General features: G+C 27.5%; 1 protein-coding gene across 5 annotated transcripts; it reads left to right on the top strand.

The window, feature by feature from the left end:
- Positions 1–53: 53 nt before the first annotated feature.
- LOC114123882 (RUN and FYVE domain-containing protein 2) lies at positions 54–16,504 on the top strand. 5 transcript variants are annotated; one of them, XM_050198493.1, is made up of 13 exons: positions 257–395; positions 7,240–7,603; positions 11,505–11,686; positions 11,777–12,065; positions 12,119–12,326; positions 12,392–12,579; positions 12,634–12,793; positions 12,917–13,027; positions 13,089–13,229; positions 13,766–13,863; positions 15,186–15,402; positions 15,470–15,694; positions 15,807–16,503. In XM_050198493.1, the coding sequence occupies exons 3-13, from the start codon at positions 11,509–11,511 to the stop codon at positions 15,951–15,953; spliced, it is 1,962 nt and encodes a 653-aa protein (XP_050054450.1). In that variant the 5' UTR covers positions 257–395; positions 7,240–7,603; positions 11,505–11,508; the 3' UTR covers positions 15,954–16,503. The 5 variants fall into 5 exon arrangements, with proteins under 5 accessions (XP_050054452.1, XP_050054449.1, XP_050054450.1 ...); XM_050198495.1 differs by lacking the exons at positions 7,240–7,603; positions 11,505–11,686 and having other exon boundaries at positions 54–395; XM_050198494.1 differs by lacking the exons at positions 257–395; positions 7,240–7,603 and having other exon boundaries at positions 15,807–16,504.
- The last annotated feature ends 171 nt before the right edge of the window (positions 16,505–16,675 follow it).

Genomic DNA, 16,675 nt, shown 5'->3' with positions numbered 1-16,675 from the left:
GATGAAAACAATAATCTTATCAATAGTCTAAAAATTATTGTTATCACTTATAAGTTTTAATGTTTAAATGTAATTTATTATAATTAATAGAAGTTAATAATTTGGTTCTTTGCTAGTGACGACAAAAAAAAAAAAAAAACAAACTGCGGAGTTTAATAAGCATTTTCTTCGATCTTCAGTGAAATTATTAATTAATAAAAAAAGAAGTGATTCGAATAACACAGTTATGAATAATCCCAGTGCCGAAGGTTTGCCTGTCGTTATAGAAAGTTCGGATTCGTTTGACAGCGGCATCAAAAGTTCTTCCCGATCTCCATCGCTAACGTCCATTGACAGATGGCCTGTATTTTTTTCATCGTACAGGAAAGCTAGACCAGAACGAAATTTTCCTAAACGTAAGTTAATAATTCATTTTCAATGTTTTATAGACTGTAAATTTAATCATCCTTTATCTACCATTATTTTATTTTTGCGAAACCATTCGTCTCTCAACAACACTATAGGTATAATCCTTTATTTTTTCAAATCAATTTAATAAGCTAACTAGTTGAACATATGAATTTAACCCTTTATACAAATTGCCAGGCTTATAAAATAAAAATAAGCTTACCTAGATTGTTTTATTTATAGCAACATTGAAATAGAGATATAGGGCTGTAATTAAAGTTTATGATTACATTTTATAGATATAAAATTATACGGATGGAGCAAAACTACTTTATACATTTTAAGTAATATTATTTAATGAATATTAACTAGTAAAAACTTAGATTTTGATTTAAAGGAAATTTAAACATAATTTATAAAATATATAAAATAAAGATTATTTTATCAGTCATTCTTTATACAACTTTTCAATAAATAAATTATTAGGTTATTAAAAGTATACTGATATTCTGAGAGACAAAATTATTATTAGGTCACTAATGAATTATCACTTTTCCAATTGGTTAACTTTTAAAATTTCCTTTTAAGAAAATTACTATTTTTTGCTTTTATTGAAAATTATTGAGTAATTTAAAAAATGTATTTAATTTAAATTTACATATAATTATAATTAATTATTAATGTGTAATATCTATTTTTAGTTATTAAAAATTAGTAAATTGAAAATTGATTTTTTAATTTGCTAATATGCATAAAAAATATATAAGAAAACCAAATAAAAAATGAGTTAAGTTCTACCAATATGACTGTAAACACTTTGTTTAAATTAACATAAAATTAGAATGATTGAATTGTTTGCATAAAAAAATTAAATTTCTATCTTTATATCTATTTTAGCACTAACGTCTAACACCATTTAACAAAAACTTTGTTTCTTATAAAAATTCTATAATCTTGCATATTCATGTATTATAAGATTATGCTAAAAACTATTAATTTAAGAAAAAGAGTTCAGAAACAATAGACAACTCAATTTATGAATAGAAAATGTTTGAAATTATTTTTGATAAAACAATGTTGAAATAGTATCTTAATAACTAGGATCTCCTTAAATTATAGAAGATTATTCTATTAATTTCATAAAAATTGTCTGGTTTTCATAATGATTTCAAAAAAAAAAAATTGTTTATATATTACTTATTATAATGTGACTCTCCCTCAGTCCCTTGTATCCAAAATTAAAAACTTGAGTAACCTTGACCTTCTATAAAAACAACTGATTTGTTTGAATAATATTTAATTTTTAGCAAAAAATCAAGTAATCTATGTTATATCTATTATCATTTTATTTTATTTTATTGTAATAATTTAAAATTATAGGTAATACATAATATATGTCATATAAAAATTATCTGTTATCAGTGGCGTATTCAGGGGAACCATATTGACAAATATTGTGCTTAATATAAAATTATTATTTCAAATATTTACATCTATTGCTATGCCAAAACGTACTTTTTCTACCTTAAAACTACTGACTGAAAACATACTTAAAGTCAATAATAACTGAAAAAAATTCTGGATACGCCTCTACCTGTTATTATTTGTCTAATAAAATAAAATAAAATAATAATTATTACTAAACCTACTTAGGTGGTTAAAAGTAATACTTTTAATTATTTGGATTTATATTTGTATATATTTTTTCAGTATTTTGAAATATTAAGTTTAATAGTCCTAGTACTCAGTATCGACTGTATCTATTAGTTTAGTTGACATTTATAAGATTTAGTCCTTGTAGATTTAAAAATTAATAAATATATTTGAAATACTTTTTAAGTGCTGTTCGGATATGCGATCTTATGACATTTTTCTGCTCAGGTATACGGTCTAAATATTATTATTTAAAAAAAACTATTCGCCTGCAAGATTTGACAACTATTTTTTTTTTTCACCAAAGAATCGAATTATAATCACTTCCAGGATTATGTTTTCTAGTGCCTACCATTTCACTACCACATTTAATAAATTATTTTTACACCATTGTACATGATAAGTTTATCTTTTAATATCTAAAAACAAGTACCTATAGGTGGAAAATACAAAATTATATCCTGTACAGCAAATTATATTTGGATCAATTTTTTATTTTATACTTAAATTTGTGGTCTACATATTATATGGCTGTAGACTGCATATCCAAGTAGCACCACTTTTTTTGGAATTTTTTATAAAAAGTTTATAACACTAAAATATGTTAATAGGTGGATACACAGTTAAGTAGTGTTTGCATATTTAAAAGTTATAACTTATAACAGCGGTTCCCAAACTTTTACGACTATGAAACCCTTAATTTTCAATCAAAATTTTAATAATATTTTTTCCAAAAATAAAATAAAATAATTTTCTCACTAATTACCTACATCTGGTAGAACGTTTAACATTGTTTCACAAAACCCTAAGGTTCCACCTTCCACAGAACACACTTTGGGAAACGCTGACTTATAACATAGGTAATAAAAACTTGTGATTTAATATATTTTGATTGTCATAATAGAGGTTTATAAAACAGTTTTAAATTTTTGATAGACCATCAACAATCAACTAATTAATATTAACTCAACTCTACAATAATTTATTTAGTTTACTTTATTATAAAATATATTGATATTAATTGTAGACAATCAATAATAATCATTTATAATAATGAAATTATTAATAATTGATAATATCAGCTATTTTATTATTATTTTTGCTAGGTGTAAGAATTATCTATGTAAAAAACAAATTGGTTGTAAATATTTAAATAATTATTTTATTTTTTCAATCACTAAATAATTTTAGGTATCTACTTATTTACTAAAAAATTAACCTTATATATTTTTATTCAGAACAGTATTGCACTTTTTACTATGTAAGCTATCTGATATTTAAAATTTAATTTTTGTTTCTTTCTAATATTGTTTAAAATGTATATTGTACTGTTAAATTCCGCTATTTATACTATATTTATTTCCATAGCTTTTTTTCTTTTTGTTTATTATATATTTAATATAATAATAATGACACAATATATCAATAATGTACTATAGTTAAAACTAGAAGTCCACAATATAATGTATTAAAATATAAAAATAAGTACCTAATTAATTATATTGAACACTCATTATTATCAAAAGTAATAATTTTTCCCTGATATTAAGTCTTAATAAAATGTATCATATTGTTTAATTACGTGTACCTATTTTATGTTTATATAATTTCTATCTTATGTTTATTCATAAAAACATTATTAAAATGTAATTTTTTTAAGAACAACCTATATTTTTACTAGATAATCATAAACATAATATTTGTTTAAAAATGTCAAGTATAAAAACAATTGATTTTTAAATCTATTACTATCTCAAATTTAGATGATATAATGACAAGTTCATCTAAACATTCTAAACACTTACTAATAATAAACTATTCTATAAATATTTAATATTTATAAATTAACACTGTTGAAAAAGTATTGTTGCTTAAGGTTATGAATTTACAAATATACCTAGATGGATACTTAAAAATCAAAAATTTGTTTTAGTTTTATAGTTACCAAAAATTGTTGTGGTAAAAATAACTAAAAGAAATGCGTTTAAAATGTTAGAAATACATTTGTTTAAAATTTAAAAAATTGGAAATAAATCACTCTGTATGTATGCACCTACATTTAATCTATGATGCTTGATTACTGTATTGCACTGACAGCAAATATGTGTTTAATCTCATGGGACGTAGGCGTAACAAAATAAAAAAATTTAATAAACACTATTTATAAAATACTTTAAATAATGGATCTAACTATTTTGTGAAATTACTTCCAATATATTTTCAATAAAATTATTAGTAGGTTTATCCTCAATAAATTACTTATTATTAATATAGGTAGGTATCTGGCGACATGATAATTAAAAAAGGAATTTTCATTGAGTATGTAACTAAAATTACTTGGTGAAATTGATGGGATAAATTTTAATTCAATAATAAACCTCCGGATAAACCACTGTTTATGATGAAAAATTATTTTGAGCTGGGATCTATAAACTTAAAATGTTTCCTTGAATATTTTATAATAATTATATTTATTATTTATGTAACTATTAGTAATATAGTAGATTGAACTTATTTTTGTTAAACAAAAATTGATATAAATAGCTTAAAATTAATTAAAATTTTTGAAAATTGAAAAAGTGTGTAATATACGTAATGAAATAAAGTATTATGGCCCTATGAATAATATTTTTTAAGCTGTAATAAAAAATAACTAGAATCATTATTTTTAACACACCTAAAATGTTAACAACTGTCATTTACAGAAAAGCTCTAAGTATTATTAAGTATAATACTTAAAATGTCATTATTTTTTTTTTCTCGAGTCAGGTAACAATAATTGTTGCAATGGCTAACAGCAGTTTGCACTGTTGATAAATATATTACTGTTAGCTCAATATTTGTTTTCTCTGGCCTTCGCATAACATAAACAAAACAAATTAACTGAAAATTCCTTTTTCATATTTTTGAGTTATCTTTGAAAAAAATCAACAATAACAAAAATTATGGAGAATTGTATTTTTGAAGGTATGACATAGATTTGTATAGGTATAAATGTATAATATTAAAACCACTAGTGAAGATAAAGCTATCTTCAAGTTAACTAAAAAAAAATAGCTGTAACCATTAACAATCAGGCTCCGAGTAGAGCACTGGAGTGATTAATGTAGTAGTTGTACAATTTGATGTTTTTCTGTGTCAAATGTTACCTTTAAAAACAATACAGATACTCAACTTTTCAATTTAGATGGGGAGATTTCTGGTAAAAAGTTGAATTTAGTTAGAACATAGACTTGACTACTTAAGTGTCAAAAGTAAAATTTCTTAATAACCTGATAAAAGTAAATTTATCTATAGGGTAGTATATTATAGGCGTATAGCTAATAATTAGAATTTTAACTCAAACCCAGTTTTTGACAAAATAGATTTTCTAATTTTGTTATAATTCATAAATAATAATTATACATAACTATATGTCACATATTTACCAAATATTCATGTCATGTCTCATTTTATAGTATTTATAAACATTTAAAATCTTCAACTTTTATAGTTTTTTTTTTTCAATTTATGAATATCAAAATTTGTTTTTAAATTCAAAAGCTTGACATTTGTATACAAAATTCCTCATGTGTACCTACTGAGTTATTCATATTAAAAACACATTGTGTATTTTTCTTTATGATTGTTATTAACATTAAAAATTTAACGAAACTCATCAAAACCACTAAAATTTACAAATTATTAGGTACCTATATAGTATTTTTCATAAAAATTATTTGTGGTTATCGGGTTATAGCGATGTCGCGACCTCTTAAACAAACGAATATTTACTTTGAAATTCCGAACCCCGGTAGGTTACCTAACCTATGGGGTAGTATACCTGGCGTGCGGGTAATGCTTTGGGCCCAGGCCTATAGCTACGGGATGGGGGGGGTGAGACTGAGAGGGCCGTTGCCCCCCTAAAAATATTAGAAAGACATTGTTTTTATTTTGGTATAATACCCTCCCCAAAAGTTTGCTTTGCCACACCTAAAAATTTGGTCTAGCTACGGGCCTGTTTCATGTTTGGGCCTAAGCTTGGTTAGGTATAGCGATTTTAATTTTAATTCTATTCGTTTAACTGATGGAAAGTCCTATTACAATTATAGTGTATTTAAATTTTAAACATTTGGTATTTATATTTTTGCATCAGAGAAAACACGTATGACTTATAATATATAAAATAAAACTTATTATAGTATTAATATTATCACTTAATAGTTTAGTCAAAACGTGTCGTAGTTTAATAAAATAGGAGGATGTCTAAATTAACCTCCTTCATACAAGTAGTACAAGTCTACAACGAGTTAAAGATTTATTATTTAGTGATCCGCAGGAGACAATTTAATTACGAAATTGAATTTTATTATGCTTTTAGCTATAATTTTCTTAAAATACAAGTATAATACGGAGTAATGTGCTAATGATGGATCGTCATCTAAAAATAAAGTATTGAATTATATTGAAATTGAATTTGAATTATATTTGGAATGTTTATCGGTTTTAATGGCGTCCTTCAAATCGACGTCAATATTAAAATGATATGAAATAGTACTCACTACTCATATTTATTTAATATATTATATTATACTGTTTTTTTTTTGATAATGGGAGACGGGAGTGTAGGTTAACACGACTGTGTATTTATAAAATGTATAATCATAAGTAAAGTTGTTGAAGTGTCAAGTTGGGGGGCGCGCGTTCCGTTTCAAACAATATACGAACAGTGCGGTAAATAGTGCGATTCAAATTTAAAATAAACATCAACGGCGAGTCCAAGTGGCATGTACTTCGATTTTCACACACGTCTCACGACGGGCCAAAGTGGCACATATTCAGTGCAAATATGCAATACGCAATATACAATTCACAATCGCCAACTCAATGTTTCCGTCGACTTTTCGGCTGTCAACGTGTTGTGTTTACTGCCGCCGCAAGAGGCGCTAAGCGAAATCGTAAAACATCGATTATGTAATCGATTGTTCTACTTCACAATCGTTTGACACAATATTGCCGATGTTAAAATATATAAATAATATAATTGTCAATATCGATATCAGTATTATTTACGAATAGTAAATATTATGAACAATGGATTGAACGTGTGTGATGTGTTATAATAAATACTATAACAGTACAACATTATTGATTACCCGCGATTTTTAGCTATTCGATGTTTTTATTATAATTAATTTTTTTTTTTACTACAATCGACAGTGCGAAATGCTCGCGGTCTACACTCGTAATCGGTACGAAAAACGATTTCGGCGAGAAAGCGAGCTGACGCGGAATCGATTTCGCTCGCAACAACAATTACTACTCACCCGTCACCGTAAGACACTATCTACAAACGTCCATACTATCGTATATTCGCGTGTTCGCCGCGGAATGTTATAGCGCGAGCATCGAACACTATAATATAGTCAACCAAGCAGGCAGCCCCCAGCGGCCGAACAAGAAATCAATACTTTCCACCAACACCTAGTGGGACGGTGTCGTGTGTGTTTCGAGAGGCGTTCTCGTCGTACACTTCGTACACCGTCTTAATAAAAAAAAACCAATTTTCGAGTCAAGTCTTGTCGTAAGTTCGTCAAGTCAATATTTCGATAAATGTGAACCAGCTATTGTGGTGGCTATAATATTGTGTTTTTTTTTTCGTTTTTTATGCTTAATCATTATAATTGTTTAGTGATCAATAATCCGTAACACCGCTTCATTGTTTTCCATATTGTTATACGACCACCATAATATTATTGCATTGTATCATCGCTTGTTTGTTGTTTGTGGTTTTTGTTTTTTTTTATATATGTGTATTTTTTTTTTGTTTTTAGTCCGAAATCGAAGTACCTACTTACCACCCATGTATGTTTGAATAAACCATTTAAGTTCGGGGGAGGAGGCACTGAACAATGTCCGCCAAACAGACTCCATCAATCATCGGCAAAATTTACAGAGCCTATGAAAAGCCGTCCAACAGTCATTGCGTCGTTCTTGAAAATCGTATGCAAGCTGAAGTGTTGTTATTTGAAAACAACACTTTGTGCACAGCCACAGTCAGTGAGTTCGACGCGTTTAAACGACAGTGTGTGAAAATTGTAGACGCCTATGGATGTCTTGGTGTTTTGAATGTAAACATTGACAATAAAGTAGCACTTTTCCTGGTTTTGGTGACTGGCTGCCAATCGGTTGGCAAGATATCTGATGCGGAAATATTCAAAATCACCCAGACCACGTTCGTTTCATTGCGTAAGCAACAGAGCGATGACTATGCATCCGAAGTACGGAAGCTCTTAAACAGCGGTAGTTTTTATTTTTCGAGGTATGTGTCACAAGATGTTCGTTTTGATTTGACCCTGTGTGCCCAGAGACAATGGAATAATTGTGTTCCTGATAATCGTTTCTTTTGGAACCGTAATTTACATGTATATTTTACTCATTTTGGAATTAATACTTCTCAATGGTTAATGAAAATAGTTTGTGGCAGTATCGAGATAAAAACTGTCTATGCAAGACATAAACAAGCCAGAATTGCAATAATATCAAGATTGAGTTGTAGAAGAGCTGGAACTAGATTTAATGTCCGTGGTTGTAACGATGATGGTTATGTAGCAAATTTTGTTGAAACTGAACAAGTAATTTACTTGGATGATGAGGTTACTTCTTTTGTGCAAATTAGAGGTAGTGTACCACTATTTTGGGAACAACCAGGAATGAATGTTGGAGCGCATAAAGTAAAACTGTCAAGAAGCATAGAATCTTCAGCAGACGTTTATGAAAAACACGTCAAGTCACTAACAGATTGTTATGGTAATATAATTTTCATTAATTTACTAGGAGGAGCAAATTCAAACAGTAAAGAAAATGAATCTGCCTTGAGCTATGCGTTTGAACAAAAACATTCCACTTCAGCATTTTCTTTCATACCATTTGTTGCATTTGATTATCATCAAGAGTTTAAAAGTAATGGTGATAAAAGTCTACAAAAATTGAAAAACTCAGTTAATCCATATTTAGATTCATTTGGTTTGTTTTATGCAAAAGGTAACTCTGTTATAAAACATCAAACGGGTACTATGAGAATTAACTGTACCGATTGTCTTGATCGTACTAACTGTATTCAAAAGTTTTTTGCTTTAGAAGTATTGGCTAAACAACTAGAATTTCTTTGTCAAAATGAAACTGATCAAATAATGTCAAGATTTGAAGAAGTATTTCAACAGCTTTGGGTGAACAATGGCAATGAAATAAGTAGAATATATGCTGGTACTGGCGCAATACAAGGTGGATCAAAATTATTGGATGGAGCTAGATCTGCAGCTAGAACTATTCAGAATAATCTGCTAGATTCTAGTAAACAAGAAGGATTTGATATATTACTATCAGGTAATGCCTTTAACAATGAGTTGTTAGCAAAAGCTAAGGCATTACTTCCTTATAACACTTGGCAATGCCATCCAGATTTGGCAGAAGAAATGTGTAAAAAGTATAAATCATATACATACAAGAGTAATTTAAGAATTTCTATTGCTACATACAATGTCAATGGAGGTAAACATTTTTTGAATTTTGATTCTAGTAACTTGGAATCATTATCCAAATGGCTCTTGGACCCATATAAAGTATCCTTATTTGATCCATCAAAAAAGTTCTTCCTAGATGATAATAATAATCTTCCTGATATTTATGCAATTGGATTTGAAGAAATTGTTGACTTAAATGCTAGTAATATTATGGCTGCTAGTTCAAACAATGCTGACTCGTGGTGTAAAAGCCTTAAAAACATTTTGTCTTCTAAAAGGGATTATGTCCTACTTACTAGTACACAACTGGTTGGTGTTTGTTTGTTTATATTTGTTAAACCAGAACTATTGCCTTATATTAAGGATGTAACTACAGACTTTGTTAAGACAGGAATGGGAGGTACAACTGGTAACAAAGGAGCTGTAATGGTGAGATTCACTTTAAATGCTACAAATCTTTGTTTTATATGCTCCCATTTTGCTGCTGGACAATCACAAGTTGCTGATCGTAATGCAGATTTCAATGAAATAGCAAGAAAGTTGAAAACTCCAATTCAATCAAATGATTATGTATATTGGTGTGGAGATTTTAATTATAGAGTGGATATGGATCGCTTAGATCTCATAAATCATGTACTAGATGGAGACTTGGAAGAAGTTTTGAAGTATGATCAACTTTTAGCACAATGCAGAGATAAAAAAGTATTTGAAAATTTCTATGAAGCTCCTATAACATTTCCTCCGACTTACAAATATGACATACTATCAGATGAATATGACTCTAGTGATAAATGTCGTACACCAGCTTGGACTGATCGTGTACTTTGGTACTGTAATGAAAATAATGATTGGCCAAACGGTAAGCAAGTATTCTACGGACGTGCTGAGATCAAAGAAAGTGATCATAGACCTGTAATGGCTTCTTATGAAATTGAAATACTGTGTGTTGATCAATCCCAAAGAGAAAGAGAATTGAATATACTATGGAATGAATATGGACCAATTGATGGTGTTATTTTAGTACATATTGAAAACACTGACTTTCCTTTAAATGATGAATCATTCAAAAATATAATGCTTCAAGGTTTGGGTTCTTTTGGTAAAATTTTAAATGCTAGATATTTCCCAGATCATGCTGAAATCACCTATGAAAATGGTCGTTTTGCAGCTAATGCTTTAAAAATAAAACAAATATCAATCTACAACTATACCTTAATTTTAACTGCTAAAAATAATAATTGGGCATTAGCTATAAAAAATGAGATTGAAACTATCACAAACAATGTTGTGCCCTTATGGACAGACAAGTTGAGGCCTGCTCCAATGAGACCACCATTACCTGCAAGAACTGATCTAAGTCCAAACTCAGATGGAATGCCGAACTATCCACCACCTTCAAATGTTCCTTTACCACCACTACCCCCAAGACAACGAATGCCTCCTCCACTCCCCCCCAGAAATGCGTGATGTCATTGCGTTAATTTAAGTATATTATCAGTCCAATATTATATTTATTAAATAACTTACCTATTGTATTCATTATATTAAATTACATTTTAACTGTATGCAAAATTGTGTTTTAGATAATAGGCTATTGTTATTTATGTTACTTATTATCTTCTCTAATGTTACTTTATTAACTATTATTTATTAGATATTTATTATAAAATTAAATATGTTATTTAATGTTTACATTGGACAAATAAATACTACATAAAAATGTTATTTACAATGCATACTTCTTACATTTTTTATTTTTTTTTGTTATTTAATTTGTTGTCGTGTTATTTTGCATTAGGATTATAGTTCCTAAATTGTGTTTGCATGTTATTATTTCTGTTATTTTATTAATATAGCATTATTATTTTATTAAATTTGACTTTGATTTTAAACACAATGCTGGTACACACAAATCTTACTTATCTTTTATCTAAGATTTGTTTTGTTTTATTTAAAAATAAGAACAATGATGTTAAATAAATGGATGCAAAACTTGGACCCAAGTTCTCAAGACTTGTACTTATGTAATTTCCGAGTGTCAGTTGAGGGCGAATGGTTATGTTTACGTGAAATAACTGACGATCCATTATCTGATATTTTTCCATCACAATGTCTTACTTCTCCAGACTTACCATTCTTATTAGGTATTCAATTACTTGAAAATCATGATAATTTTTTTTTAAACTACTATTTTACCTATGCTAGAATAATACAATTATAATTGTTCAATTTAGATCGTGACCCTGTATTGATCGAGAGACGTAACCTGGTAAACATATCCAAGCTGATTGTTAAAGAACTAATTGAAAATTCACTGAAAAATGGACGTATGCTTGATTCAGATCATGCACCTTTACAACATTTTTTTATTGTCTTGGAACATGTCCTGAGACATGGGTTACGCCCTAAGAAAGGGCTTTTGGGCCCCAAAAAAGAATTATGGGATATATTGCAAACTGTTGAAAAGTTAACACCAGATGCACAAGAATTAACAAATAGTATTCGAGATTTACCTACTGTCAAGTAAATGTAAATTATATTAACATATGAACTTTTTTAAATTTCTATTTTTTCAGAACTCCAATGGGTAGAGCAAGAGCTTGGTTAAGAGTAGCCTTGATGCAAAAAAAATTGGCTGATTATTTAAAAATTTTGGTGGATTATCGTGATGAAGAGTTAGTCGATTATTTTGAGCCAGACGCTTTAATGATGAGTGATGAAGCTATTGTTATTGTTGGCCTTATGGTTGGTCTTAATGTTATTGACTGCAATTTGTGTATTAAGGCAAGATATTAAAAAAATAAGCAGATTGTTATCATTTTGCTTATAATTATATAAAATGCTTTTAGGAAGAAGATTTAGATTCACAACAAGGTGTTATTGATTTCTCATTATATCTGCGATCAAGCCATCACCCTAATCATCATATACAAGGCACTGTCAGTTGTCCTGATAGTCCTTTAGGTCTTGAATCGGAAAATATGAATGTAGTACTTGATCAAAAAAATTATATAGAAGAACTTAATTGCCACCTTAAGTATGTTTTATGTACAATTTAATTTTATGAGATAACCATTTTAATGGTTTTTAGGGCAACTGTGGCAAATTTAGAGTCCAAAGTAGAAACACTCTCAACTTCAAATACTTTAATCAAAGAAGAACTTGATATGGCTAATAACAGTTATGCTATGTTGAAAGAAGAAAACCAATTAATTAAAAATCAGTTGATTAAGCAAAATGATTCTAAAAATGTAGATATATTATTTTAAACTTTAAATAATGATAATAAGATAAGATTAATTTATTCTGATCTAGTACTTCTAAAAAGATAATCTATTTTAATGTTGAAGTTACCTATATTATAAATATTACAGGCTGAATCTGTAATTATTGATATTCCTACTGGAGATATGGATACACTTAAACAATTTGCAGAAAATGAAAAGAAACAAAGAATTGAAGCTGAAAAGGAACTTCATTTACAAGTATATATTGTTGCTTATGAAATGAACAAAAATTGAGAAGACTATTGTTTTATGTTATTAGATGAGCCTTAAAGCTGAAATGGAAGTTGCAATGAAACTTTTAGAAAAAGAAAGTCGAGAAAAACAAGAAAATATTGTTTCACTACGAAAACAATTAGATGACATCAAAATGATTAACTTGGAAATGTATAAAAAATTACAGGTGAGACTCATAACTAAAGTAATGTATATTGTTAACTTTTTGTTAAATATTGTTATTTAATTATGGTTGATGATTTGGTTATTTAAAATGTTATAAAATGTGATCTACAATATTGGGTTGGGAAATGATCAGGAATGTGAAGAAGACTTGACCAAAAAAGCTGAAATGGTGAGCCGACTACAAAAAAAAACGGAACAGATTGGTTGCTTGCTGAGCAATTTACAGTTCCACGACGCACAACAATTAAGATTGCGAAACAATGCTGGCATGAGAAATTCCAATTCAGACACTAGGTTGGCTTCTCGACCAGACAGATCACTTCACCGACAATCATATACTCCAGTTTTGAAAGAAAATGCACCTAGTCCTGAGCCATTAACTGATCCCGAACAATCAAATAATGTTTAAATTTGATAAAAAAAATATTTTATATATTCTTATAGTTAAAATGCCAAATTTAGAGTAAATAATAAAATTTAGGTTAATTTTCTTCCTATTTCTTTATCTCGATAAATTAGCTTAAGGTTTAATTGCAGGAGAGTGAGAGTTCGCTTAAGCACAAGTCAGAGTTTGTTTCTAAGTTGGAATCAAAAAATGTAACATTAACAGAGGCTTTGAAAAAAACTGAAGAGGTGTATGTATTTATTTATTAGCTCTTATTCTTTTATATTTGAAAAGCCGATGCATCTAAATGCAATATCTATTGGTTTGGATTGTTTTACATTATATTTTTGTTATAAAATGTATGCAAAATGTCTAATAAAATTGTATTTAGATGCATAAATTTGTTTATGTAGGATTTGATAAATAAAAAAATGATGCGAGCCACAGACTGTTAGTGAATAGGTTAATAATTCTATACTATTTATCTTTTACATTATCAACATATATATTTACTCCTATTTCGTTTTAGTGTATAAATGTCATTTAATTATTTATGAAAAATAAACATTTAAACATTATTCAATACACTCTTATATTCCTATATGACTAATGTAAACCAAATTTTGTATTAGTATTTTAAGTCTTTGTTTTTCTTTATATCATTATTATTATTTTATGATATTTAAATAAAATATAGTATGAAATGACTTATATTTAATAAACTACTTATTTATTACACATGCAATGTTCAATAATATCCAAAAAATATTGTCCTAAAAAATTTTATTTATTTATTTTTATTATTTTATTTAAATAACGTATTATATTTTTTGCTTTTTTCTTTATCATCAACATGCTTTTGGAAAATATTTTCTGTCAAAATTGACATTAAAAACTATAACCTGAAGAATGGTTGTTACAGAGTTTACCATCCATAATTACCATCAATTACCATTCATAATACACTATTATATTCTTAAAATTAAAAAAAATGTTCTCAATAAATCATATTTGAAATTAGTCCTATATTCCTGTTTTAAAATCTGGTGACGTTATAAAATTTTGAAACCATTCCATTGCCAATTTTTTCATTAAACTTGGTTTAGTTATAGTGACATTTTTTTTGAAAGGTTTGAACATTGATTTTTACATTGCTGCCTTCATTCTAAAATCTATTACTGATTTTATTTAGTATCACTGATTGAAGGTGAACTAATATTTTTCCCCTGCCATACTTATCTACCAGTTAACCATATCTTTACTATTGATTCAAGTTAATTTCCTTTTTCTATTTTGTTTTACTTAACTTTCATTATGCAAGTTTAATTTATTATAAAATTTTCTTATTGGTTATTAATACAAATAATAAATTTGTCAGTTTTACTAAAATACCTCCCAAAACATACTCTAACATAACAATATGAGGTTGTCAGAATGATGGAATTTTTATAATTTTTATATTATTTTTTTTTTTATTTACTTTTTAAATAGTGCTCGCAACATATTTTTATTTATCTATTTTTATTTGCACACAATGTATTTCCTTTCCATTTATTTCCTTACTAATCGTAGATCAAAAAAAAATGAAGAGGAGAAGAAAAAAATATCTGATTCAGTACTTAGATACCATGATCAAATTGCTGGACAGACAACAATTATCGTAAAATTAAAAGAGGATTTGGTTAGAGAACAACAATCTAAGACTGCTCTTGAAGAACAATTATCCAAGGCAGGAAATCAAACAATTCGCCTTGACGAAGAAATTCTTCAACTTAAAGCAATGTCAAATGTATATTATTTTAATTGTTTAATCATCTACTATTTTGATTAATTCAAATTTATTTTCATGTGCTTAGGAATATGTTCATTTACAAGAGGAACATCATAGATTGAAAGATAAGTATCGAGGCCAAGAACGAGCTCTTGAAGAGTTAGCCGATCAGTTGAAAAAGGAAATATTAAAATCCAATGAGCTGGAAGAAGCCGCTAACAGTACATTGGCACAAGCTCATTGGGAACGTGACAATGAAGTGGCCAATTGCAAAAAATGTGAAAAAGAATTTAGTTTAACCAGAAGAAAAGTAAGATAATACTTATTGTGGATTAACATTGAATACTTTTCTGTGAATGTTTAATACTTAAATAATTTATATATAATATATATGTATGATTTTTATGTTTCAAAAAATATAGCATCACTGTAGAAACTGCGGTGGAATATTTTGCGCATTGTGTTCAGACAACACAATGATGTTGCCATCATCTGCTAAACCTGTTCGTGTTTGTGATGACTGCAACTTATTGCTTGTTGAAAGATACTCTGTTGTGCCGAACAATTGATATAAGTATTAATAAAAGTTAAAAAATTTTCATAAACTAAATTAAACCTAATAGGTATTTTATTTTATTATAATAACAACTTATGCTATTAAGATGCCTGATCTATAGTTTATTAAGTTTATATTTTTTATTGTCATTACTCATTACTTTTAAGTTATAATGTTTATTTATTAGGAGGTACCTGTGATTTATTCAATATACTTTTAATCAAATTATTTCTATACTATATAATGTGTATACATATTATATAATATTCATATATTTTTATATTATAATAATTATTTTTTTTTCTTTATATAACATGAAATTATATTTTTCTAGTTGACATACATATAGGTATATTGAATAATGTTTATTTTTGCTGCGATAGTAGCCATAAACTGTTGATTTTATATACACATTTAAGTATAGAATATTTTATTGACTGTTAAACATATTTTTGATACAGTACATTTTTATGAAGCCAATATTAAATTAATAGACTGCTAGATTTATAATATAATGTTGCATTTTAAATAATTTTTAAAACAACAAGCTATAATATTCTAATTTAAAACAACTTTTTAGTATGTTATATTTGACAAAATAATAATATTTTGTTTAAACACAAACTATAAGTTATAAATGTTAAAATTTAATTTCTAATCTATAAATATTATATTATTGTTATATCAATGTTTTAGATAAAAATTTTACAGTATGTGAGTTGTCATTAAATAATT

This window comes from Aphis gossypii, chromosome 1 (genome assembly GCF_020184175.1).
Source record: "Aphis gossypii isolate Hap1 chromosome 1, ASM2018417v2, whole genome shotgun sequence".
NCBI lineage: Eukaryota > Metazoa > Arthropoda > Insecta > Hemiptera > Aphididae > Aphis > Aphis gossypii.
The sequence above is the reverse complement of the archived record's forward strand: the minus strand, read 5'-3'. Positions and strand labels throughout refer to the sequence as shown.

What these genes read in the sequence shown, in the direction of transcription:
- LOC114123882 (XM_050198492.1), top strand. Translation starts at nt 7,932, where the DNA reads ATGTCCGCCAAACAGACTCCATCAATCATCGGCAAAATTTACAGAGCC.